Below are 24,432 nucleotides of genomic sequence, written 5' to 3'. Positions count from 1 at the left end.
AAATTCCTCAGTGTACTGGAGGGCTCCTTACAGATGTTGGGCCCCACCCCACATCTGCTGGAGCTGAATCTCTGGAAGTAGACCTGGGAATCTGCATGTTTTAGGCAAGTTCTTCAAGTGAGGCCATGGAGTCCAACTCCCTCCATGCGTCTAAAAGGTGAGGGAAATGGGATAAAACAGCAAAAGTGGCTTGCCCCCAGCTACATATACATTAGTAGCAGAAATTGTTCCAGGCCCCAAGTCTCCTCTCGGTCCAGTGCCCAACACCCAGGGCTTCTGAGCAATCCAGCTTGTCTGAGGGCTTCTATCACCTGAGATGCCCCCTGTGGCTGCCCTAGGATAGGCCTCTGCTGTATCTGGGAAATCTTCCATTTATAACCCAGTGAAAATGATCTGCGTTGACCAAGTCACCATGTGTATAGGTGTATGCATACATGTGGGCACGTGTGCATGCCTGAGGTGGCAGGGACAAGTGGGCTTTGGCCGTGCATGCAAACACTCCTACTCCACCCTTCCCTGCGGGCCTTGCAAAAAGGTCAGACAGGACCAACGTGTACAAACAGAACCCCACTTTATTAGCAGTTAGTTCGAGATTGTACATTAATGGAGGAAGGTCTCACCTTTAACACAACCCAAAACGGCTGGTTCGAGAGCCCTCATCAGGCGAACTGGGTAGCACCCCCTCTCCCCACTCTCCCCACCCCCCTACAAGGGAAGGAAACCTCTGCCTGCTTCCCCAATGTGCCCCCCACCCTCTCCAGCCGGCCCTCTCCTCTCCCAGGAAATGACATGAATTTCATGCACAAATTACAAAAGGAGCCCTCTTGCTAATAATAAAAGCTAACACAGTCATGGAAAACCCTCTCCTCCCTCATTCTCCTCCGGGGCCGGAAACAGGAAGAGCAGGAGGGATGAACTTCTTAGGATAAAATGCATCCAGTTTCCCCCAGGTTCCTGGCATTGACCCCACAAAACCCTATGCCCGTCCCTTGGGGAAGGTGAAAACTCGCCAGCCGTCTGAGCTGGCAAGGGCAGCCAGCCCAGAGCTGTCAAGCCAGGAACCCAGTGTTGCCTCAAGGGCCTGGGCAGCAGGGGGTCTAGGCCCCCCCTCATCCTCACATCAACTAGAGCAGAGCTGCCTCCTTTGATGTGTGAAAATCCCTGCTGTGGCCCCTATCTGCTCATTCTACAGATGAAGAAATTGAGGGCCTGGGAGGAAGATGGTCAGGCAGCTACTAAATGCACCCGGCTGGGATGAAATTTCACAGCTCCTGCTGCCAGCCAGGGCTCTTCTCACACCACAGCTTGCGGGAGGCAGTTCCCCATGTAGGCTTTTCCCTGCTGCAACCGAGAGCCTGGCTCTGCTCCAGTGCACACAGACCACGGGCCTCCAGGAAATGAAAACCCTGGGACCCCAAAATAGAAAGAGACATATGATGTGTTTGGTGCCCTGTGGCCCATCCCCAGGGTCGAAGGCCCAGCCTTCAGGCATGCAGCCTCCTCCTTCCAGAGCCCTGTGTCCTTCCTTCCAAGGCCCAGATATTACGGCCTTCTCCAGGGAGACTTTCCGGCCCCCCCAGAGCTCTTGCTCTAACTCGCCCCTCTGCTGTTTTGGCACTTGGTACAGGTGACAGTGGAGGCGCATCTTAGGCAGAAGTGAAGCTGTCAAGTCAGCACAAAAGGCAAAATCTCATGTAGCCTAAATTATCCTTGAAAGTACAGGGGATAGAAGAAGTGGTTATGCGACACCATGAGCAAACAATCTGACAAATTCAGAATGTGGGGCTTCAACAAGATAGCAGGCCTAGGGCCTCAAAAACAATGTCATTTAAAAACTCAAAGTGAGCTGAGGGAAGACCTTTCAGCATTCAAAGAGGTTTTAAAAACATAGTTAGAAAATGCAATGTGTGCACCGTGACTGGATGCTGATTCCAAAACCAGACACGTAAGCTACCTGGGAGACAACTGGGGGGATTTGAATACAGATTAGATAGCAGACATCGTTGGGAAATGACTTCTCGTCTTGGCTGTGATACTGGGCCAATGTGTAGGACAATGCCCTAACTCTTAGGAGATGCAGGCTGAAGCTTTCAGGGATCAAGTTTCATGAAGTTTGCAATGTACTTTTAAATTAGGACAGAGAAAACATATACGTACACAGAGAAAGAAAAAGAATGTGGCAAAATGTTAATAATTTTAGATCTAGATGCTGGGGAGTGGGCATTCACAATTAAATGTTTGGTAAAACATTGTTGTATTTGCTTTTCCCACTAACAAGCCCATGGGCAGAGCTCTGTGCTGGGACCACCAACCTCTGCAGGTCAGCGCAGCAGCTCTCCTCTGCTGGGAACAGATGGCTTCCTTAGCTGGGCCCAGAAGCACTGATTGCTCATCAGGGGGGCTCAGAAAAGGCCCATTTTTTAAACTTCAGACTCATCCTCCAAGCAGCAGGATGCTCCACCACAGAAGGCTCTGGAACCCTGAATGACTGAGGCAGCTGCAGGTGACACTCGCACCTGCACCCACCCTGGGGCAAAGGCTCATGGAGGGGACCACAGAATAGACGGTGGAGCCACCTGAACAATTTCAGTTATTTCTCTCTCCTTTTTTTGGCCAAATGCTTAGAGTGAATTGGTGGACATTGAAGACTGGCCTCGCTGGCCCACTCATCTGTGGCTTCTCTTCTCGGGAGGGGGGTGTCCGTGTACCCATTAGCTGACAGCCCCCCAGGCAGCTTATCTGCCTCTCCTTCTACCCCCCATACCTGCAAGTCCCGGCAGTGTCTGGACCTAGTGGGTCTTCAAGAAAGGTCTGTTAGTGAGAGGAGAAGTGGCAGCAGCGACCTAGGCAGACGGACTTGGAACATGTGGCAGGTCCAGTCCCCAGGCTTGCAGAAGGGTCCAGGCAAAAATCCAGAAGATCTCTGCTGTCACAGGATTTCCAACCGCCTGCTCCTTCCCATAGCCAGAGGCAGAGAGAAGTGGAGCTCCTGCCCTAGGCCAGCCCGCCTCTCCTGCCTTCCACACTCTGCGAGAGAGGCCTCCAGGCCTAGAGGGTAGATTTCAGAACCTGGGAGCTGTAAGATCCTCACCCATCCCGCAGCCCAGTCCCCTCACTGACAGATGGGACTCTGGAAGTCACTGCCCCTCTCTAGAAGCCCCTGGCTCCATGGCATGGGCATGTCTTCATGAGCACACAAGCAGACATGCCACCCTGTCCTCAGACCCTTTGCTGCTCATCCTGCTGGCCCAACGATGCCCAAGTTCCCAGGCTTGCAGGCCCCATTGAGAGGCATGATGGGGACACTGCTGTGTACACAGTGAAACCACCTGCAGCTGGTCCCACTGAGTGTCCAACTTTCTTCATCCCAGCAGAGAACTGGAGAAAAGGGAATCAGCTCAGAACAGACTCAGGCCTCCACAGGCTGGGGAAGGACCCCTCGAGGGAGAACATGACACGGATGCAAACGCAGACCTCGGAATGAGAAGGCTCAAAGGCACCCTGGCTGGGAAGGAGTGGTTTGTCCCCATATCCTGGAATGACCATGCTGTGACGGAGGAAGGGACAGGAACCTGGCACAGAGTAGGGTCCCAAGGATGGGCTCAGAGGCAGTGTGGCATTGGAAGAGGAGCACGATGGGACTTGGAACCGGGAGCCTCGGGTTCAACGCTCAGCCCTGCTCCCAGCTGGCTCCATGATGTCGGCCAAGCAGGCCACCTCCCCTTTCTGGACCTGTTTCATACCCGTCAAAGGACCTTCCAGCCCCAAGATGCTAGAGTCTTCTGAACAAGACAAGACTCTCCAGAAAGTATTTCCTGGGGTTCAGAGGGAAGCAGAATTTGGCAGTTGGAGGGGGCCAGGGAGAGGCACCCCAGCCTCAGTCACTTCACATTGTTAAATGGGGTGGGGTAGGAGCAGACCCCAACCAGAAATCAGCCCAGAGATCCCACTGTCTACAAGGGCCTGGAGACAGTTCTGTGGGCCCTGGTGGGCATCCCAGCTCTCAGGGCAGCTCCCAGCCTAGCACCATGTGAGGGAGAGTGGGTGGGGCAGCTTTTGACCCCAGCTCTCCTAGCCCAGCCCTGGCTGTTTCCTTTGGCCAAAATCCCCTCAGGGTCACTGGACTTCACGCAGCCCGATGTCCTGGAGAGAGCTGGTCTTCCCTGCGCATCTCACCACCTCTGTTCACCTGGGGTAGCCCCAGAGCAGCCACGGCACTGGGGAGGGCTCCTTCCTAAGGTCTGCTCAGCCCCAGGCCACTGAGGACACAGCCTCCCTCCCTGCCACCTCATCTCTAGCTCTAAGACAGGGCGACCCCTGAGACTGGGGCTTACCACCATTTTGTAGGACTGAATTAAAAACGAACCCAACCAAAAAAAATAGAATATATATATATACACATTATATATATATATATATATATATATATAAAACACAGTGCGACCCCAGCACCCAGGGTATAAACTCTGGCACCAAGAAAAAAAAAAACAAAATATTAAAATATTTTAGCTTCTTAGTATTTGGGAGGTTAAGGGGGTCTCTGAGAGCCCTCGGCCACAGGTGGCTGAGCAAAGCCGTGGCTGGCAGTCTCACCAGCTCGCCCACGTCTGCCTGGGCCTGAGGCCGGGAGGGTGTGGGGACCGTGTCTGTACATGGGAACATGTTACTGGCAGACCCCTGGCCTGCCTCAGTCTTTTACCACAGGAAACACCACACATCATATCCCAGGGGGAAGAAAGGGGTGCAGGTGGGGCCCGGAGAACTGGGCCCGATGGCAAGGCAGTGCCCCAAGGCCCTGCGGGAAACCTTGAGGATGGAGTGGATACTGTAGGAACCAGAGATTCTTCCCCAGAACGGGAGGGTGAGATGTGAAGGTAGGAACCAGATGTGGAGGCTGGGAGTCCTCTTGAGGTGGCCACCCTCCCATCCAGCCTAGGACTGACTCCAGGGACCCAGCTGGCCCCTTGGAAGAGCCTGGCTCGAAACAGGGAAATGTCCAGTCTGTCTCCCCATGCCAGGCTCTCCTCCCCTACAGCCTGGAGGACAGGGACATATGGCAGCGAATACTGAGGGGCGCCCTGCGGAAGCAGGGAGTGATGGGTGATGAGAGGGGACAGTCGGCGGAACACAGTGAGGGACAGAAAAGAGTCTCGTGGACTCCCTCCTACCAGGAAGCGGCCTCCCCAGGAGCGGCTGGGAACGGAATGGACCTCTGCTGGCGAGGGAGGTCCCGTAGGCCGCAGACCCAGCGGTGGGTGCTCCGAGGTGCTTGCAGACCCGCCTGGGTGCTCCCCCAGCCCCACCGGACCTCCACAGAGTATTGTTCATAAGTGCGCAGCTGCCCTGGCCCAGCTTCCCACTCTGCAGGTCTGGCTCAGCGTGTGGTGGGATGTCCCAGCTGTCACAAACGTTCAGTCTGGCTGTGGTGGCCACGGCTACCTGGTGTTCTGGAGGTCCTCTCGTAGCCAAGTGGGAAGTGTCTGGCCCATCTTATACAGCAGCTTGGAGAGCTCGATGTTGTGGTCCCGGTAATAGTCCTTCAGGAAGGCTCGGGACTGTAACGGGAAGGAAAGCTCAGACCTTGTGTACTGACTTAAGAGTGACCTCCTCTAAAAATCGCCATGCTCGGCCGGGCACGGTGGCTCATGCCTGTAATCCCAGCACTTTGGGAGGCCAAGGCATGTGGATCACCTGAGGTCAGGAGTTCAAGACCAGCCTGGCCAACATGGTAAAACCCTACTAAAAATACAAAAATTAGCGGGGTGAGGTGGTGGGCGCCAGTAATCCCAGCTACTTGGGAGGCTGAGGCAAGGGAATCTTTTGAACCCAGAAAGCGGAGGTTGCAGTGAGCCAAGATCACGCGATTGCACTCCAGCCTGGGTGACAAAAGCGAAACTTGGTCTCAAAAGGAAACAAAAAAACAAAAAACCCACCACGCTGCTGGCACCACCCCCCATACACCTCTTATTTATCCACAATCTCCTTCTAAACGGTAGCCTCCAATAGTGAACTCCCAGTTGGCAGGAGCATCAAAATATAGCTCACTAAGTCAAAATTCTTCTGATAGGGAGAGGAGGGAGAATTAATAATCAAAACCCAAGGCGGGGCAGGGCCAGGGCCAGGCACGGTGGTTCACGCCTATAATACCAGCACTATGGCAGGCTGAGGCGGGAAGATCGATTTAGCCCAGGGGGTCGAGGCTACTGTGAGCCATGATCATGCCACTGCACTCCAGCCTAGGCAACAGAACGAGACCCTGTCTCAAAAACAAAACAAAACAAAACAAAACAAAAACAGAAGCAATTAGGAAAAGGAGGAAGTAACAAGACCCCCAGTCTGTGACCCTTTTTCTATATATTTTTAAAATTTCTTTCTTCCCCCTATGTTTTTACACATGCTGTTCTTACCTACCCTCCCATTCCATATGTCCAAATCCTATAAAATGGATCTCATCCTTCTAGGCGCAACTCCAGAGACCCCCATCCCTCCTTTAAGGAGCCTTTTTTACCCCTCTCAGGTTCAAGCGACATCCCCTTGTTCTGAATTCCCATAGCACTCGTGTGCCCTCTCTGACTGCGCGCAGCACTCTCTGCCTGTATTCTACTTAGTGGTGTTGGGACTCACACCCCTCCAAGACCAGGAGTTCCTTGAAGGCAGAGAACATGTCTGGCTCATCCTCAAAACCCCACAGCACTCAGCCCTTAGTAGAAGGTAACCAACACTTGTTTGACGAAATCAGTTCTGACCCACCATGTCCCAGCCCCCATTTTCCTCCTCTTACAAATACTGTCCAAGAAATGCTAAGGCCATGAACGTGCTGAGTGCATGGTAAAGGAAAGAGAATCCCCCTCAACTCCATACAGGGACCCCTTACCCTTATGCAGGTGCTACAGGTAGTGTGTCCACCACTTACATCCAAGTCCATCTCGGGATATTTCCGGCCCTTGCTTTTGCCCAGACACTTGGTTTTTCCTCCTTCGAGCAGTTGGCACCAAAATCCTTTCTTTGGATCAAACCTGTGCAAGTGGGAAAGTCTCTGGATGGGAGCTGGCTCAGCCACCCACTTCCGACCTTAAAGCCATGTTCATGGACCCCAGGAATGGCAGAGCCCAGGGAATCTACTGCTCTTGAACCCACATGGACTGTCAGAAGCTATGTGCCATCTGTGGGATCAAATGTGTCCTAGGCTGCACTAAACGTGCCTGTCCTACTTCCGGCAAAGGGCAGCTCGCACATTCTGAGTCTTCTCTCCTCCAGCCCGACCAGCCACAGCCGCTTCAGCAATCTACAACATGAACAGTTTCCCACCCTTCAGTGTTCTGGGAAATCTTTTCTGAGCATTCTCAATGCTGAGTAACTCTTTTTTTTTTTAAACCCAAGAAGCCTTCTTTACCCCTCCCAGCGTCAATGGGGAGAGGGGTGTTTAGTGGAGGTTCTTTTGCTTTTTAATAAATTTCATCTTTATCAAAACATGCAGTATCCACAGCTGCACTTAAGCATGCCTATCACTGGAGAGTTTCATTTTTTGGAGTAAACTTCAGAAATGACACAGCAAGACTGCCAACATCATCCTGTCTTCAAAGGCATTTTTGGGATATGAGATCCGAAGCTGTTATGGGAAGGGAGGAATACTGACATTAGAATTTAGCCCTGGATCAGGAACTATGAGGAGATTCTTGAGCATGAGGGCATCAAGAAAACAGAATTCCCATGAATAGCGAAGGAGAACAGAGATTTCTGAAAGGGTCATAGGATAGGTATAGACGATGACGATGATGATGGTGATGATGATGATGACAAGGACAATAGCAGCTACCATTTATTTAGCACTTAGTGCATGCCAAGCTCTCAGCTAAGAGCCCCACATGAAGCTTTCATTCAATTCAGTGACCTTCAGGACGCAGGGATTATTATCTTTATCCCCAACTTACAGATGAGGAAAGTGAGGCTTGAAAGGCTGAGGAAATGGATGTGGGGCCCTAACCCAGGCATCTCTGACACCATGGCCCACAGCGGTCCCAAGCTACTCGGGAAGCTGAGGTGGGAGGATCACTTGAGCCTGGGAGGTTGAGGTTGCAGTGAGCCAAAATCACACCACTGCACTCCAGCCTGGGCAACAGAGTGACCCTGTCTAAAAAAAAAAAAAGCTAATGCTAAGAAAATCTTGTGGGAATTAGGGCTGCTCATTACTGATCTAATTTACTTACATAAAACACTCTGAAAATGTTCAGCCCAGACCAAAGAGAACACCCCAGGATGGTCTGACCAGAGTAGAACAGATTCATCATCTCCCTTTTTTCAAAGGTGATACCTTTATTAATATGACTTAAGTCATATTAATAACTTTTCATACTTTCTGACTCTAACTAACTTCTCTCTCTCATAATTATTCAACACTTTGGCTTTTTTGGCCTAAGTGCCTTATCAGGGATATAACCTGCAGAAAGGCAAAGGCAACACTCACGCCAAGGTTTTGTGGTAGTCAATGGTGTTGGTCACCCCAAGGAACTTCTGCACCATGTCCATCACTTTGGCAGGTTCTGTGCGAAGCAGTTTGCCATCCAAGACCAGAATCTGGAAAGGGAGAAAGGGGATCGGGACCTGCTTTGACTTCAGTGGCAAACAAGGGCAACAGCCACGGCAGCAGGAATGGGCCTGCTTATAAATATGGGACCCTGCACCCTCTAGAACTGGCTCCTCCTCCCCTGTTGAAGGGCAGGTATCCCCAAGCTCAGGCCTCTGTGGTCTCACGCCTGCTTTCCACCAGCTTCTGCTGCCCAATGCCATTTCTCCTAGAATTTAAGCTCTCACCAAACCCTGCCTGCCCCTCAGGTCCCTACAAACATCCCTCTCTGGCCTCTCTCTGAGCTTCCAGTCCATGTCACTCTCCTGCTCAAACACTCCACAAGTTTGCCTAAAAGGCCTGGTATGGCTGGGCATGGCCGGGCACGGTGGCTCACACCTGTAATCTCAGCACTTTGGGATGCTGGGGTGGGCAGATCACTTGAGGTCAGGAGTTCAAGACCAGCCTGGCCAACATGGTGAAATCCCGTCTCTACTAAAAATACAAAAATTATCTGGGCGTGGTGGTGCATGCCTGTAATTCCAGCTACTTGGGAGGCTGAGGTGGAAGAAACGCTTGAAGCCGGGAGGCAGAGGTTGCAGTGAGCCAAGATCGTGCCACTGCACTCCAGCCTGGGAGACAGAGCGAGACTCCGTCTCTAAATAAATAAATACATAAACAGCCTGGTATGATCAGGCTCTCCCTCCATCACCACGCCCAGTCTCCTTGCTCCCACCTGCCTGCCTCAGGGCTTTCTGGGTCCCTTTAGGGCTACAGGGCCTGTGGTGATGGGACACAGGCTTGGGGAGTTCTCATGTATCAACCTTGGGATAAACAGGTCTACAGTCTTTTTAGGCCAGGTGCAGTGGCTCATGCCTGTAATCCCAGCACTTTGGAAGACCGAGGGAGGACTGCTTGAGCCCAGGAGTTTGAGACCAGCCTGGGCAACATAGTAAGACCTTATTTCTTAAAAAAATAAAATTAGCTGGGTACAGTGGCTCATACCTGTAGTCCCAGCTACTCAGGAGGCTGAGGTGGAAGGATTGCGTGAGCTCGGAACATCGAGGCTATAGTGAGCTGAGATCACACCACTGCACTCCAGCCTGGGCAACAGAGTGAGACCCTGTCTCAAAATAATAATAATAATAATAATAATAATAATAAAATCTTTTTATAGACCCAAGGGTCTAGCTCTCCAAGGAGGGCATATCTGTCCCTGTGGCTGGTGAGAAAGAGTTGGAGACTCCCCGCTAACCACAGCAAGCCAGTACTGTGACTGCCCTCACAAGGGTCAGGGACAGCAGCTACCTGGTTGGCGTGATAGGCATTGAGCCAGCGCTCGATGTGGGTGGCGTACCAGCCAGGGACCAGGCAGCGGTTCTGGAGGGCACGCAGCTTCGAGGATGCGTCGGAGCCGGCGGTAATCACCTCATGGAAGGTGTACTTTAGGGCCACTGGGTCATCATGGGCTCGCTGGTGCTGCAGGCAAGGAAAGAGGGTCAACATGCCACATGGAGGACACAAAGGAAGTGGCCTTAGACGGACAGCAGCCCGCAAGGTGGCCAGAAGACCCTCAGCTGGACCCAGGAGCTCTGGGTCTGAGTCCTGGCTCTGCCTCTCACTGTGTCCAGTGTCAAGGGAAGCCACTGCTCCCAGAGCCCCAACTTCTCCATCTTTGAAATACGGGAACTGGACTAAATCAGGGTTTCCTGAGGCCAGGCATGGTGGCTCATGCCTGTAATCCCAGAATTTTGGGAGGCTGGGGTGGGTGGATCACTTGAGGTCAGGAGTTCGAGACCAGCTGGCCAATGTGGCGAAACCCCGTCTCTACTAAAAATACAAAAATTAGCTGGCATGGTGGTGCACACCTGTGGTCCCAGCTACTCGGAAGGCTGAGGCAAGAGAATCGCTTGAACCCGGGAGGTAGGGGTTGCAGTGAGCCGAGATCACGCCGCTGCACTGTTGTCATATATAGAAGGCAACCACTCACAAATGGCAATAAAAACAAAGCAATGTTCTCAAACTCCAGCCAGACACAAATGTGTGCAACAGGCCCTGAACATGCTCTCTTTGTTGAAAGCAGAGGTTGACAGTGTTAAAAAGGACAAAAGACCACTTGCACTAAAGTGAGCATTTCTCCTTTATGGAAATCAGAAGGATTGGGAAAGAACTATAAAAGGGAGACTGGCTGGTCTGAGTCACTTAAAATAATGCCATGGGAGGTCGGAATCTGCAGAATTCACTAAGTCCAGAAAGCCAGAGCTCGGGCACCTGTGCGACAGGCACTATCCCCCAGCCGCCAACCCCCTCCCCTGAGGATCACACACAGCCCAGGGCTGGGGCAATATGGTGCACAGCAGCCTCCTCCTCGTCCTGACCTCCTTCTGAGACAGGCCCCCACCCTTCTTCTCCTCCAACATCTTCCCAGGTCCTCCTGGGGAGAATGAGTCTCCCTTCTCCTTCTATCCCTTACCCCTCTTGATCATGGACAGAAAAAGGAATAGGGTCTTAGATTTAGAAGACTTGGATTCAAATGCCACCACATGAAACTTGCTGAAACTTGGTTTTCTAATCTTTGAGAAGGGGACACAAACGTGAAACCCCTCCTCTGCCTTCTAGAAACCAGCTGTGACTCTCCAGTGAGGTGCAGATGTACAGCAGTGTCAGTGCAGAACAGGGACTGACCCAACCTGTGGCGGCTCTCTCTCTACCCTACGTTCCCCCATGAAAGCAGACTGCCCATTCCCTGCACAGCACCAGGAGGCGGGGGCACACGGCATGGCAGAAAACAGAAACATTTGACAAGTGTTTCTCGGTTTTCTTCTCCTAAAGAAAAAGCCACAGGAAAGCAGACATCAGGGCATAAACAGAAGCCCTAGAGAACAAGAATAAGAAGGGGCTTCCCCACCAGCCTCAGAGAGTGGCAGGAGGAGAGACTTCCATGGGAGCAAAGAGGAGGCAGGTGCCAGCCCTGCGGGAGACCACAAGGTCCCAGGCGGGAGGCAGTCACTGTCACATCTGAGAAAAGAGCCTCAAAGCAGGGTGGGAACTATGACAGTGGCCAGGCCTAAAGAGGCTGTCCCAGCCAGGACAGGGGACACTTCTCTGGCAACCATGGGCTAAGACTCAGGGCCCCACCCCCTCCCCAACACCAAGCACAGGCCTGGTCTGCTGGGTTAATAAGGATGCTCAGGACCTCGGCCTGGACAACAGGGTGGCTTTCTGCTGGGGCGCCACTTCTGAATCACAGTGCTTGGCTGTGTGGCATAATCACAGGAATGCTGGCAGCCAGGGGAGGGACTCCGCCTACCCCACCAGGGAAGGCCTGAAAGCATTCCTGCAGGCTCAGTGGGCTAGCAGGCAGGAAATTAAGTCAGGCCATAGGCATTAAAGAGAGCTCTGGTTCAGCTGGGCGCAGTGGCTCATGCCTGTAATGCCAGCACTTTGAGAGGCCGAGGCGGGCAGATCACGAGGTCACGAGTTCGAGACCAGCCTGGCCAACATGGTGAAACCCTGTCTCTACTAAAAATACAAAAATTAGCCTGGTGTGGTGGTGCACACCTGTAATACCAGCTACTTGGGAGGCTGAGGCAGGAGAATCACTTCAAACTAGAAGGCGGATGTTGCAGTGAGTTGAGATCAGACCACTGCACTCCAGCCTGGGCTACAGAGCAAGACTCTGTCTCAAAAAAAAAAAGCTCTGGTTCATACAAGCCCCAGATAGGGGCTTGGATCCACACCCTCTCCATGTATCACAGCCCAGGTAACTGCCTCACCTGGTCAGGTGCCTGCCTTCTCCACTGTGAATGGCAGTCTTGTGTGTTGTCCTTCCATGAGCTCCCACTCCCACCCGTGTCCAGCGAGGAAGCTATAGTCAGTATGATCCTGCATTGCTGTTCACCAAATCTAAGCTTCCTCTAGGCATAACCAGCCTCCACCTCTTGTCAGTGTCAGAAGTAGAGGCAGGACCCCGCATGACACTAGGCAGGTGGACAGTCAACTGGTGGCTGGCTTTCCATTTCCGCCTGTCTCCTCCACCAAGGACTCTATTCTCAGCCATCACCACGCTCCAGGCGCCTGGCTCAGGGCTGGCACACAGTAGGTGCTTACTAATAATATCTGTTGAGTGAGTGAGTAACTGAGTGTCAGACGGAGCCCTGTGTTCCCGACACAGGGACTCCACCCCAGCCCCACTCACCTGGTACCAGGAATAGGCCCGGTCCGCGGGGTTGATGAGGATGGTCAGGACCTTGGCTTTGGGCAAGAGGGCTGCTGCCCGCCGGGGCGCCACTTCTGAATCAAAGTAGTTGGCGCTTTTCTCAAAGTAGAAGTCGGAGGTGGTGTTGGAAGGGATGGGGAAGAACTCCATGTACCTGCAGGAAGCCCAGAGAGGCAGCTCACAGACAAAACTCATGAGGAGGGGGCTAAGGGAACGCAGCACAAGGGCGAGGCACTGGGGTAGAATGTCCTCAGAGAGCAAGCGGGAAGCTTTGCTCCCAACCAAACAAGGACTTGCCTCCAGTGGGGATTCTGGAGGGGAATGGCCTCTTCGCAGCCTCCCTGTTTCAAATTCGTTCCTTTTCCAGAAGACTCTGGAGTTGGGAGGATCTGAAGACTTGTGGGTGCGCCGGCAGTTGCAGGTCATGGGGAGCGGGTAATGCCCCTCAATCCTAAACTCTAGGATCCCGCCCCCTCAGCTGCTCCAGGCTTAACTGCCAGGGCTGTCACTCTCTCTGCCTCTAGGGGGCGAGCTGGGGCTCAGAGCGGCTCCAGGACTGCCCCAGGGAGGCTGGCACAGAGCAGAGGGGGCCTCCAGAGGGCGGACTTTCTTTCCTGACCTGGGGGAACACCTTCTAGGCCGTCACTGTGGACCAGGACCTCCTGCTACCCACAACCCCTCCCCAGCCTGCTGTGGGTGAGCACGGCTTTCCAGACTAATGCCCATATCCCACCAGAGCAATGGCCACCTCTGGATGAAGGAACCTCTGGAAACCAAAGGAACACTCCAGACCCTCCCAGGGGAATCTACCTATGCAAAATCAGGGTCCAACTTCTGGGGCTTGTGGGAAGCAAAGTCCACTCTCATGAAGGGTACAGGGTCCCTATCCTATCCTGTGAGGTGGGGCTGATCCAGGCTGGTCCCAAGGATGTGCTTCATCAGAGCGTTCTGGGGGCCTGCTGGATTCCTGCACCCCACTTTAGATCTACCTACAAAATCAAGCTCTTGGGAATTGGGCCAAGGAATTACGTCTTCTCTCATCTTTCTGAATTTTCTTTGCATGTCCACAATCCTTTGTTTACAATATCTCAATTGAGAAAGCTTTGAAAACACAGGCTTTGTTTCCTAGGTTTGTAGCAAAGCCATTTGGCAACAAAACCTGACTTATTCCTCTTACTTAGTGTAAATATTCACATACTTTGCTACAGACATATTAATGAATTTGCTAACAGGGTGCTGCCCCAGGTGTCGCTGAAGATGTTACTAAATATATGGTTTCGCACCACATTACCTTTCTAAAATCTGAAAAATGTTGACTTCCAATAATTCATCTGACCACAATAGATTTTAGATAAGAGACTGTGGAGATGTTAGAAATGTAGGTAGATGGGCCGGGCGCAGTGGCGCACGCCGTAATCCCAGCACTTTGGAAGGCCGAGGCGGGCAGATCACGAGGTCAGGAGTTCAAGACCAGCCTGACCAACATGGCAAAACCTCGTCTCTACTAAAAATACAAAAATTAGCCAGGCATGGTGGCGGGCACCTGTAGTCCCAGCTACTTGGGAGGCTGAAGCAGGAGAATCACTTGAACCCGGGAAGCAGAGGTTGCACTAAGCCGAGATCGCGCCACTGCACTCCAGCCTGGGTGACAGAGCGAGATTCCATCTCAAAAAAAAAAAAAAAAAAAAGAAATGTAGGTGGGTGGATGGATGGATGGATGGATGAATAGATACAAAGGCAGACAGACAGAGTGATGATACACAGATAAAAAAGAGAAATACACACAGAAAAATACCAAAAAACAGACAGAAGGCCCATAACCTCTCCACCCAGGGAACCCACTGACATAAAAATAATAAATAATGGTAATACATGGACAAGGTTTAAAAAGGCAAACTTTGCAGTCCATGCACGTGATGATTGGGTGTTCACACATGTGTGAGGTGTACCCACCTCGAACCTTGTTATGATGTCAGCACATTACCTACCTGACATGAAACATTTTTTAAAAAGAAAGAAAAAAGGCAAGTAGAGAAAGATGCCAACTGAAAAGGTGGAGAGTAAAACCATCTCTGCTCTGGCCCCCACACCCTTAAGGGAACCTCTACTAGGACCCTCTGCTGGAAACCTCTACAAAGGTAACCTCTGCAGGCTCTGGTGGGAAGTGGCAATCTCAATGACTTCCCCAAGTGACGCCCAAAGACCAGCGACCAGTCCCTGAAGGGCCCACAAGAACACCTCTGCTTCACAGTCAGCCACACGCAGTGAGGAGAGCCAGAACATTTGGATTTCCGACCTTGGGACCCTGGGCAAACCCTTCTCCTCCCCAAGACTCAGGATGTTTCTCTGCAAGCAAGGGAGGGGTGGACTTCGACTTCAGCGTCTGACTATAGGCGGTAGAGCAAAGGGGCAAAGGGCCTCCTCATCGAGTGTCCTGTCTATGACAACGCTGTCACACCATGATTCAAGGGTCACTGCACTTTGTCCCTGTTTACAGGAATGACAGCTGTGTGTGAGCAAGCTCCAGCTGCTTCCTGCTGTGGCCACAGCAGACTCCCGGGAGGCCCCAGGATGGCCTTCCCGTCCCGCTGTGGACAGAAAGGCCAACTCACCAGTCGATGCCTTTGTGATAGTTGTGGCCATTAAAAAACTGGATCTCCTCAAAGGTCTCAGAGCTGGGATAGTTGCTGCTTAGGTCAGGGTGCATGCCCAGGAACAGGTAGAGGGCAGTGGTGCCTGTGGGGAGGGTAGACACCTGAGACCCAGGGCCCAGCCCCCAGACAAAAGATAAGAGTCTGGGTTCTGGGCCTAGCTCCCCACGACCCACTGGGGGCTCCTGGGAAGGTCTCTGCCTTTCTCTGGTCTTAGCTTCTTCATCTGTGCAATGAAGGAATTACTAAATCCAGGGTGGCAAATATATGGCATGCATGTGAACACCGCAACTCCTGTACCTACTACAGACATCGCTATCTATCACAGCATTCTTCACTAAACGAGGACTTGGCCTCAGAATCTGCCTCACCACTGCACTCTGGTAGCCACGTTTAACTGACTGCTGTCCCCTCAGCATCCCAGAAGAGCTGGTCCTTTCCAGCTCTGGGCCTCTGTCCTCTGGCACTTGGTAGGAGCTCAGGGAAAAGGGGGTTTGTCACCCTCCAGTTCTGTTAATGTGAAATTCTTAAAGAACTAAGAAATCTTGTTCCTATGTCTCTTCTTCCCAATACCCTCTGCTCACTCATGCACCCTGCCCTACCTCCTCCTCAGTGAGTTCATTCACTTTCTGTGGTATAAGTCTATGGTTTACATGCTATAATGAGAGAGCCCAGAAGAGAAGGAGGCTATAGAGTTTGGCAATTAAGAGTATATGTTTCAGGGTCACAGAGACCAGAGTTCAGGCCTGGAATTGCCATTACCTAACTGAATGTGTTAAGGGAAGTCACTTGACTTCTCTGAACCTTGAGTTTCTGTCTATAAAATGGGAGTGCCCATTTGTGCCTTGCAGGGTTGTATGGATGACAAATGCTTAGCAATCATGTCACTGCTTCTCCCTACTGCACCTCTGGCAGACATGGCTAATTGATCACAGTCCTCTTTGTACCAGTTTTGCTTGGCATTACTCAAACTAGCAGAGCAACTGATCTGGGCTTCTCTGACTGGACTTGGAGACTCCCAGGATAATGCAGGGAGAGCTCCCTGAGGCTATGGTTCAGGATAAATAGGAGAACTCCAGGCCCCTCCTCCACCTCTTTCCCCTCCATAGTGACAGGCAATTTGTGTTCACCCCAACTTCATTCCTACTTCCTGGGAAAGAGGAAGCAAATTATCCGGGAGTGGGGCCAGGGCAAGGCAGTCCTCAGAATTCTGTGGCTGAGACAGCAGGCAGTTGGGGAAGCTGGGTCAAGAGCAGAGAGACCTGCCTGTTTTCTGGGGGCCGATGATGAGGAGCTTTGGGAAGCGGTCACACGTCTTCTCCTTGGACCAGATGTCTTTGTGACGTTTGTCCTCGCAGGGGTCCTAAAACAACAGTGGAAGGGATGTGTGGGGCGCCCCAGAACCCAGTCAGTGGACTCCCACTGCACATGGATATGTGGCCCTTACAGCCCAACGGGCATAATACCTACATGCTACATGTGTCCTTGTCACATCCCCACCCCCAGACACTGAGCCACTGACAGGCAGGCTCCACTTCTGGTCAGTTTCATGTCCCCCAAAGAGCTCGCAAAATGCCCCTTAGCACGTAACAGGAACTCATAAGCACTTGTTGAATTTAACTGGACAAGCTGCGTCTGAACCAGGGGGTCAAGAAACGCTTCCTATAAAGTTTAATTAATCTTTTGGTAAGTGTTTAGTAAATATTTTAGGTTTGGGGCATGGAAGTTTCCTTTGCAACTACTCGACTCTGCCGTCATAGCATGAAAGCAGCTATAGACAGTACATACAAGAATGAGCGTGGCTGTCTGCCAATAAAACTTTCTTTACAAAAACAGGTCTCAGGCTGGTTTTGGCCCATGAGTCATGGTTTGTGGACTCCTGGTCTGAACTATGAGACTGTCACCAATTCCAGCTTCTGCTTCCACTTTTTAAAAGCCCGTAGGAGCAGACTTTCCCAAAAACTGGCCCCCAAACCCTCCCATCAATCCCTTTTCCCACTCAGAGCCTGCTGGAGTTAGAAGAGATACAAGAAATTATCTAAGAGCCTGACCAAGACAATGCATTCACTTTCTGTACTTTGTCTGCACTGTGTTCACTTGGAGTTGTTTTTTGTTTTTGAAACAGGGTCTCACTCTGTTGCCCAGGCTGGAGTGCAGTGGTGTGATCACAGCTCACTGCAGCCTCAACCTCTAGGCTCAATTGATCCTCCCACCTCTGCCTCACGAGTAGCTGGGACTATAGACGCGCACCATCATGCCCGGCTAATTTTTGTATTTTTTGTAGAGACAGGGTTTCGCCATATTGCCCAGGCTGATCTTGAACTCCTGGGTTCAAGCAATCCAGCCACCTTGGCCTCCTAAAGTATTGGGATTATAGGGGTGAACCACTGCGCCCAGCCCACTCGTTTTTTTAACACTGTTTTTTCCAAGGCTATGTATGACTGCATGCATGTAGGTCTGCATGGGGAAGTATGTACATGTATGAGCATGCATGTGTGCAAAGGAGTGAACGCACCCATGCTGGTAAGTAGATGGGGACCTGAGTTTACATTCGAGCGAGAGTGTGAAGGCATGATGGCTGAGCCTTGAGTCCATATCTGGAGTGTGTGCCTGTGAGTGGTGGCGTTCCATCCCTGCAGCAACCTGCCCAGGCTGCCCAGCCCCCCACCTGCCAGAGCGGGTCCTTCTCCTCGGAGAAGATCTGGAAGTACTTCTGTGCCAACTGCACAGGGGGCAGTGTCTGCAGCCGGAGGTTGGTCCAGGAGTGCAGGAAGCGCACCAGGTGCTTGAAGGTGTACAGGCCCAGGCGATCATTCCCATAGTTGGACAGGTGCGTCATGAAGATGCTGATCTGCTCCAGGGGAGGGGAGGAGAGAGGCAGGGCCCATCAGTGTCTGAGCCACCCTCACCGCCAACTCTGACCCTTCTGACCCTGCCTTAGCTTGCAAGGCTCCTGATGACCAGTGGAAGTTACGCTGGGGCTGTCAACAAACTCGCTGCGAGTACTTGGATGAGGCAACAGACGAACCAGGCCTGACTGACCTCAAATATTACAATCCTGAAATGGAAAGCAGACCCAATGTGGGAGCTATTTGGGTTTTGTTTTGTAAATGTTAGGGGTGGGGTGCATGGAAGATAAAGAGTACTCAGCCCACAGAGCTGAATAACAACCACCACTTGAAGTTTATTTAATATTATTAAAGCAGAGGTAATTGTTTGCATTTTACAAATAAGGAAAGCGAGACCTAGAAAACTCAAATGCTGTTCATATATGTGTGTGTATCTGTGTATGTGTGTATACACACATGAGCAAAGACTGAAGGGAACATGCATAAAAATGCCAACACTTTTGTATTAAAGTACATGATTAGGAAAGGAAAAAAAAAGCATGCTCGGATTCTTTAGCCAAGGTCACACAGCCGAGGCAGGGCCAGTGCTGGAGAGTGGGTCTCCCAACTGCCAGGCACTCACTCATGCCTCTCCACCCTTTCCTGGCTCCAGGAAGCCTGTGTCAGCTGCAGACAGGCTGTGCAGCAGCCCCTTCTCACCAGCAGCCATGGGCTGTGGAGCACTCACAGGATTGAGGAGCACGGTGAGGAAGAGCTCGCCCCCGTTGATGATCTTGTCCAGCTCACTGGAGCCGCCAGGGTACTCGTTGTAGAAGATGGTGTGTGTGAAGAGGCCGCAGGTCTGTCGTGGGAGAACCTGAGGAGGGGGTGGGGGAGAGGAGCTATGGTGCCTTCTGGCATGAGGGTGGTGGGAGGACTCTTCCTCAGAGGAAGAAGGCCCAGCTACTCCTCAGAAAGGCAGTCTCCATGTGGTCGCACAGCCCCTACCCTTGGGTGCAGCCTACAGCACAGCGTTCCCCCCAGTGAACTACAGGCCCTTGCCATTTTACAAACTTCACTGCTATTCTCTGCACAAAATGAGCAGGCCTCAAAGTAACAGAGTGGGAATGTTTCTGGAAACTTGGGACTGCTGCAACCACGGCCCCTGCCTGGCCCTCTCTGAAGCAGCAATCCCAGACATGTTCTGCAAGCCCCCTTGCAACATTAGAACCTCACCTGGTGACACTCGTTGTCACACACTGGCTTAGCCATTTGTCGTCTGTCTCCCCTCATGAAACTGTGAGCTCCAAGGGAGCAGGGAATGGGCCTGCCTTGTCACCACCTCATCCCTGGAGTTCGGGGTTGAGGACCTAAAGGAGTGCCTGGAGTTCAGCACAAGGGCCTGGTGCTGAGGTCAGTGGATCGATGGATGGACTGATGGACAAATGTACAAACCTTGCCTACCCACTGCTGCCCCAGCTCAACTGATGACAACTCATCCTTCCAGCACCTCAGACTAAAAACCCTGCAGTCATCTTGGACTCCTCTCTTCCTCCCACACCCTATATCTAACTCATCTAACCACAGGCCTAACTATTCTAAGCCCAGAGTATGGCCACATCCCAAAATTGGGCCCTGGTCCAAGCTGCTGCCACCTCTGGTCTGGAAGACTGCAGTGCCTCCTAACGGGTCTCCCTGCTGCCACTTTTGTCCCCTACAGTCTCTGCTCCACACAACAGCCAGAATGATAGAAATCCCTTTCAAAGATGAGTCAGATCATGCTCCATTCAAAACCTTCCCATCTCAGCCTAAAAGCCCATGGCCATCCAATGGCTGGCCTTACATGGCCCTATCGATCTGGTCCATCACCCACCCCAACCTCATCTACCACCATCCCTCACTCCCCTCCAGCCATCCTGGCCTCCTATTTGGCCTTCAAACACAGCCAGCACAGCCCGCTTCAGGGCCTTTGCACTTGTGTTCTCTGCCTTGAGTGCTCTTCCTCATGTGGCAGCGTGGCTTATTCCAGGAAGGCCCACCTAGCCACCTTATTTAAACCAGCTTCTCTTGCCAGCATTCCATCCTTCCATTCCCTGCTTAACTTTGTCCGTGGCACTCATCACCATCTGACCACTATATACTTTACACATGTATTGGGGGAAACCAACCCCCGATATTCAGCATGGGTCCTTTTCTATTTTCCCTAAGTGTCTGTCAGTCTGAGAAATAAAGGGAAAGAGTACAGAAGAGAGAAATTTTAAAGCTGGGTGTCCAGGGGAGATGTCACATGTCGGCAGGTCCTGTGATGCCCCCCAAGTCACAAAACCAGCAAGTTTTTATTAGTGATTTTCGAAAGGGGAGGGAGCGTACGAATAGGTGTGGGTCACAGAGATCACATGCTTCCCAATGTAATAAAATATCACAAAGCAAATGGAGGCAGGGTGAGATCACAGGACGGGGCGAAATTAAAATTGCTAATGAAGTTTCGGGCACACATTGTCATTGATAACATCTTATCAGCAGACAGGGTTTGAGAGCAGACAACCAGTCTGACCAAAATTTGTTAGGCGGGAATTTCCTCGTCCTAATAAGCCTGGGAGCGCTATGGGAGACCAGGGCTTATTTCATCCCTTATCTACAACTGTAAAAGACAAACGTTCCCAAAGCGGCCATTTCAGAGACCTCCTCTTGGGAATGCATTCTCTTCTTAGGGATGTTCCTTGCTGAGAAAAAGAATTCAGCAATATTTCTCCTATTTGCTTTTGAAAGAAGAGAAATATGGCTCTGTTCCACCTGGCCCACAGGCAGCCAGACTTTAAGGTTATCTCCCTTGTTCCCTGAACATCGCTGTTATCCTGTTCTTTTTTCAAGGTTCCCAGATTTCATATTGTTTAAACAATTTGTGCAGTTAACACAATCATCACAGGGTCCTGAGACGACATTCATCCTCAGCTTACGAAGATGACGAGATTAAGAGATTAAAGTAAAGACAGGCATAGGAAATCACAAGAGTATTGATTGGGGAAGCCATAAATGTCCATGAAATCTTCACAATTTATGTTCTTCTGCCATGGCTTCAGCCGGTCCCTCTGTTCGGGGTCCCTGACTTCCCACAACACACATGCATGAGCATATGGTCTGTCTCCTGCCACTAGAATGTCAGGTCTACAAGGGCAGGAACTTTCCTCCGTTCTGTGCATTTCTGTGTCCCCAGTGCCAAGGAAAGGGATAGATGCGAGGCTGGGCACAGTGGCTCATACCTGTAATTCCTGGAACTTTGGGAGGCCAAGGTGGGCAGATCCCCTGAGGTTGGGAGTTTGAGACCAGCCTGACCAACATGGAGAAACCCTGTCTCAACTAAAAATACAAAATTAGCCAGGCATGGTGGTGCATGCCTGTCTTCCCAGCTACTCGGGAGGCTGAAGCGGGAGAATTGCTTGAACCCAGGAGGCAGAGGTTGCAGTGAGCTGAGATTGTGCCATTGCACTCCAGCCTAGATAAGAGTGAAACTCTGTCTCAAAAAAAAAAAAAAAAAAAAAAAAAAGAAGAAAGAAAGAAAGAAAAAGGGACAGATGCATGGTGGAAGCCCCAGAGGAAAAAAAAAATTTTTTTTTTTTTTTGAGACAGAGTCTCACTTTGTCACCTAGGCTGGAGTGCAGTGGCACAATCTTGGCTCACTGCAGCCTCGATCTCCCAGGTTCAAGTGATCCTCCTGCCTCAGCCCTGCAAGTAGCTGGGACTACAGGCATGCACCACCACACCTGGCTAATCACCAGGCATATTGTTTTTTTTTTTAGTACTTTTTTAGTAGAGATGGGGTTTCACTACATTGCCCAGGCTGGTATGAAACTCCTAGGCTCAAGCAATCTGCCTGCCTTGGCCTCCCAAAGTGCTAGGATTACAGGTGTGAGCCATCAGACCCAGCCAAGAAAAAAATTTTTAATCAGCAAAAAGACTGTAACAGAGCCCTGCCCCACATCCTCATCAGAAACCTCTTTCAAGAATGCTCATTATTCCTTGATCCTCTGTCACAAAAGCTAAGAAAGAGCTCATGAAAGGGGTCGGAGTGGCAGCCCACCTTCCCTGGGGCAGAGAGCTTCGGGTGCCAGAGGAGGCAGCAGAAGCTGATCTGCAACCCCTAAGCCAGCAAACCAGAGCTGTGCTTACCAGGACAGCGTATGCACACACATGACAGACTGTGCTCTCCATTCTCCCACCTCCTAGGCTTCCAGGGGCCCACTCACCATGATGCCATTGTGGATGAAGCCACGGCGGTAGCGGGCTGGCTTCAGGTGGGGGTACTCCTCTGTGCTGGTCACGCGGATGCTCCACACCTGCTTCCAAGCCTCGTACAGCTGCACATGCACGGGGTACACGCCCGAGTGGTGGGGCGCCACTGCATACCCCATGTCTGTGGGAATGCCATGCTCCTAGGGAGAGGATGACCAGGCCAGGGTGAGCATAGGGGTCCTTCCCCTTTGGGCCTTATCCCCCCTTTGTAGAATGGGAGAGAGAAATCAGAGGTTAGGTCGGCATGGCTGCTGGTCTGAGCCTTCACGGTAAGATGGGAAGCTGAGGCCTGGGAGGGCAAGGAATGTGCCCAGAATCTCAGTGTGGGCAACTGGCAGAGCTGGGATTAGAACCCAGGTCTCCTGGCTCTTGGTCGGGTGCACATGCCTCTAGCACAAAGGACTCAAGTACCCTGTAGTGAGGGACAAGGACGAGGGCCTTTCCTACCTTCTCTTCATTCTACCTAGCACCTAGGGCTCGTTCCCTCCTCAATGACCACCTCTTCCAGCTTTCCAGAGCCTCCCCTTCTAGTAAGAGCTTGGGCGCAGGAAACAAATGGCCTGAGTTTAAGTCCCAGCTGGACCTCTTAGTAGCTGGTGTGACCTCCCTGAGCCTTGGTTTCTTGTCTGTAAAGGGGTTATTCTCTTGGGGCTTCAAGGAGACAGTGGCTATAAAGGCAGCTCTCCCTTGGCCCTGGCCCAGAGGTGTTAGTAAAAATCCGTCAGAGCAGACTGCAAAAGCAGCAAGAGGCCAGCAGTCTGGACCTCCAGCCCAGCCCTTAGCCCACCCCGCTCTGCCCTGCAAGGAATCTTACTCACGACAGCGAACTTCTTGTTCAAGGCCATCTGCTCGGCCAACACGGACTGGTTGTGGAAAAGGTGGGGCTGCATGTGGCTCCACATGTGGGGGAACCACCAGAACTCCTTCACATACGACAGCAGCAGATCATCCCCAGCGTCCTCAGCATCGGTACCTGCAGCAACACAGGCAGCTCAGAACCACCCACTGGGCCATGAGGCCCTCTAACCTGGGCCTGTGCCTGGGGATGGGAGAGCATGGCCACAGCCCACCCAGGAGCTGCCTGGAAGAGTTATCTGGGCTACAGCACAGGAACAGACAGAGCCCCAGCCCAGAGCCCTGAATTCTAGTCTAGAGTGTGCCCTTGACTCAGTGGGGGACCTTGGCCAAGACTATCTGCTCTCTAGATCCTTGGGACCATCTGCACAATTCAGGGTCTGGAGTCAATGATCTCAAGGGTTTCTTCTACCTCTGACATACCTGCTCTGATTCTATTCCAATGATCCAAATCAGGTCACTTGTCTTTTATCTAATTATCTATGGAAGCTCTTTGTATATATACAGGGTGTTTGACCCTCTATCTCAGACATATTACTATAACAATCTCTGATATGCTAAGGGTTATGAATATAAAAAACAACCAGGTGCAGTGGTTCACACTTGAAACCCCAGCACTTTGGAAGGCCAAGGTGGGAGGATCGTTTGAGCCTAGAGGTTTGAGACCAGCCTAGGCAACATAGTGCGAGGCCCCATCTCTACAAAAATTTTTAAAATATTAATAGCCAGGCACAGTGGCATGCACCTGTAGTACCTGCTACTTGGGAGGCTAAGGCAGGAGGACTGCTTGATCCCAGGAGTTCAAGGCTGCAGTGAGCTGTGATCGCACCACTGTACTCCTGCCTGGGTGACAGAGAGAGGTCCTGTCTCTAAAAATAAATAATTTTTTTTCTTTTTGTTTTGAGATGGAGTCTTACTCTGTCACCCAGGCAGGAGTACAGTTGTGCGATCATAGCTCACTGCAGCCTTGAACTCCTGGGATCAAGCAATCCTCCTGCCTTAGCCTCCCGAGTAGCTGATACTACA

General features: G+C 51.6%; 1 protein-coding gene and 1 non-coding gene across 24 annotated transcripts in view; one reads left to right on the top strand and one right to left on the bottom strand.

Annotated features, from left to right (window-relative positions):
• Nucleotides 1-554: 554 nt before the first annotated feature.
• Nucleotides 555-24,432, bottom strand: part of NDST1 (N-deacetylase and N-sulfotransferase 1) — a 73,504-nt gene continuing 49,626 nt past the window's right edge. For 14 of the 23 annotated variants that reach the window (XM_055112784.2, XM_055112783.2, XM_034960795.3 and 11 more), the window contains 11 exons: nucleotides 23,370-23,524; nucleotides 22,506-22,691; nucleotides 19,010-19,138; nucleotides 18,102-18,284; nucleotides 16,700-16,796; nucleotides 15,395-15,518; nucleotides 12,762-12,936; nucleotides 9,872-10,042; nucleotides 8,465-8,574; nucleotides 6,875-7,016; nucleotides 555-5,555 (listed from right to left, as the gene is read on the bottom strand). In XM_055112784.2, coding sequence (XP_054968759.1) covers nucleotides 5,436-5,555; nucleotides 6,875-7,016; nucleotides 8,465-8,574; nucleotides 9,872-10,042; nucleotides 12,762-12,936; nucleotides 15,395-15,518; nucleotides 16,700-16,796; nucleotides 18,102-18,284; nucleotides 19,010-19,138; nucleotides 22,506-22,691; nucleotides 23,370-23,524 — 1,592 coding nt within the window. In that variant the 3' untranslated portion in view covers nucleotides 555-5,435. The remainder of the gene's footprint in view (nucleotides 5,556-6,874; nucleotides 7,017-8,464; nucleotides 8,575-9,871; nucleotides 10,043-12,761; nucleotides 12,937-15,394; nucleotides 15,519-16,699; nucleotides 16,797-18,101; nucleotides 18,285-19,009; nucleotides 19,139-22,505; nucleotides 22,692-23,369; nucleotides 23,525-24,432) is intronic. The other 9 variants (XM_063604688.1, XM_063604684.1, XM_057302362.2 and 6 more) reach the window with 1 other exon arrangement.
• On the top strand, nucleotides 14,677-14,776 carry LOC112439999 (small nucleolar RNA U13). The gene has a single exon (XR_003028212.1). It is a non-coding gene; the product is annotated as a small nucleolar RNA U13 (small nucleolar RNA).

The sequence above is a fragment of the Pan paniscus genome, chromosome 4 (assembly GCF_029289425.2).
Source record: "Pan paniscus chromosome 4, NHGRI_mPanPan1-v2.0_pri, whole genome shotgun sequence".
Lineage (NCBI taxonomy): Eukaryota > Metazoa > Chordata > Mammalia > Primates > Hominidae > Pan > Pan paniscus.
The sequence above is the reverse complement of the archived record's forward strand: the minus strand, read 5'-3'. Positions and strand labels throughout refer to the sequence as shown.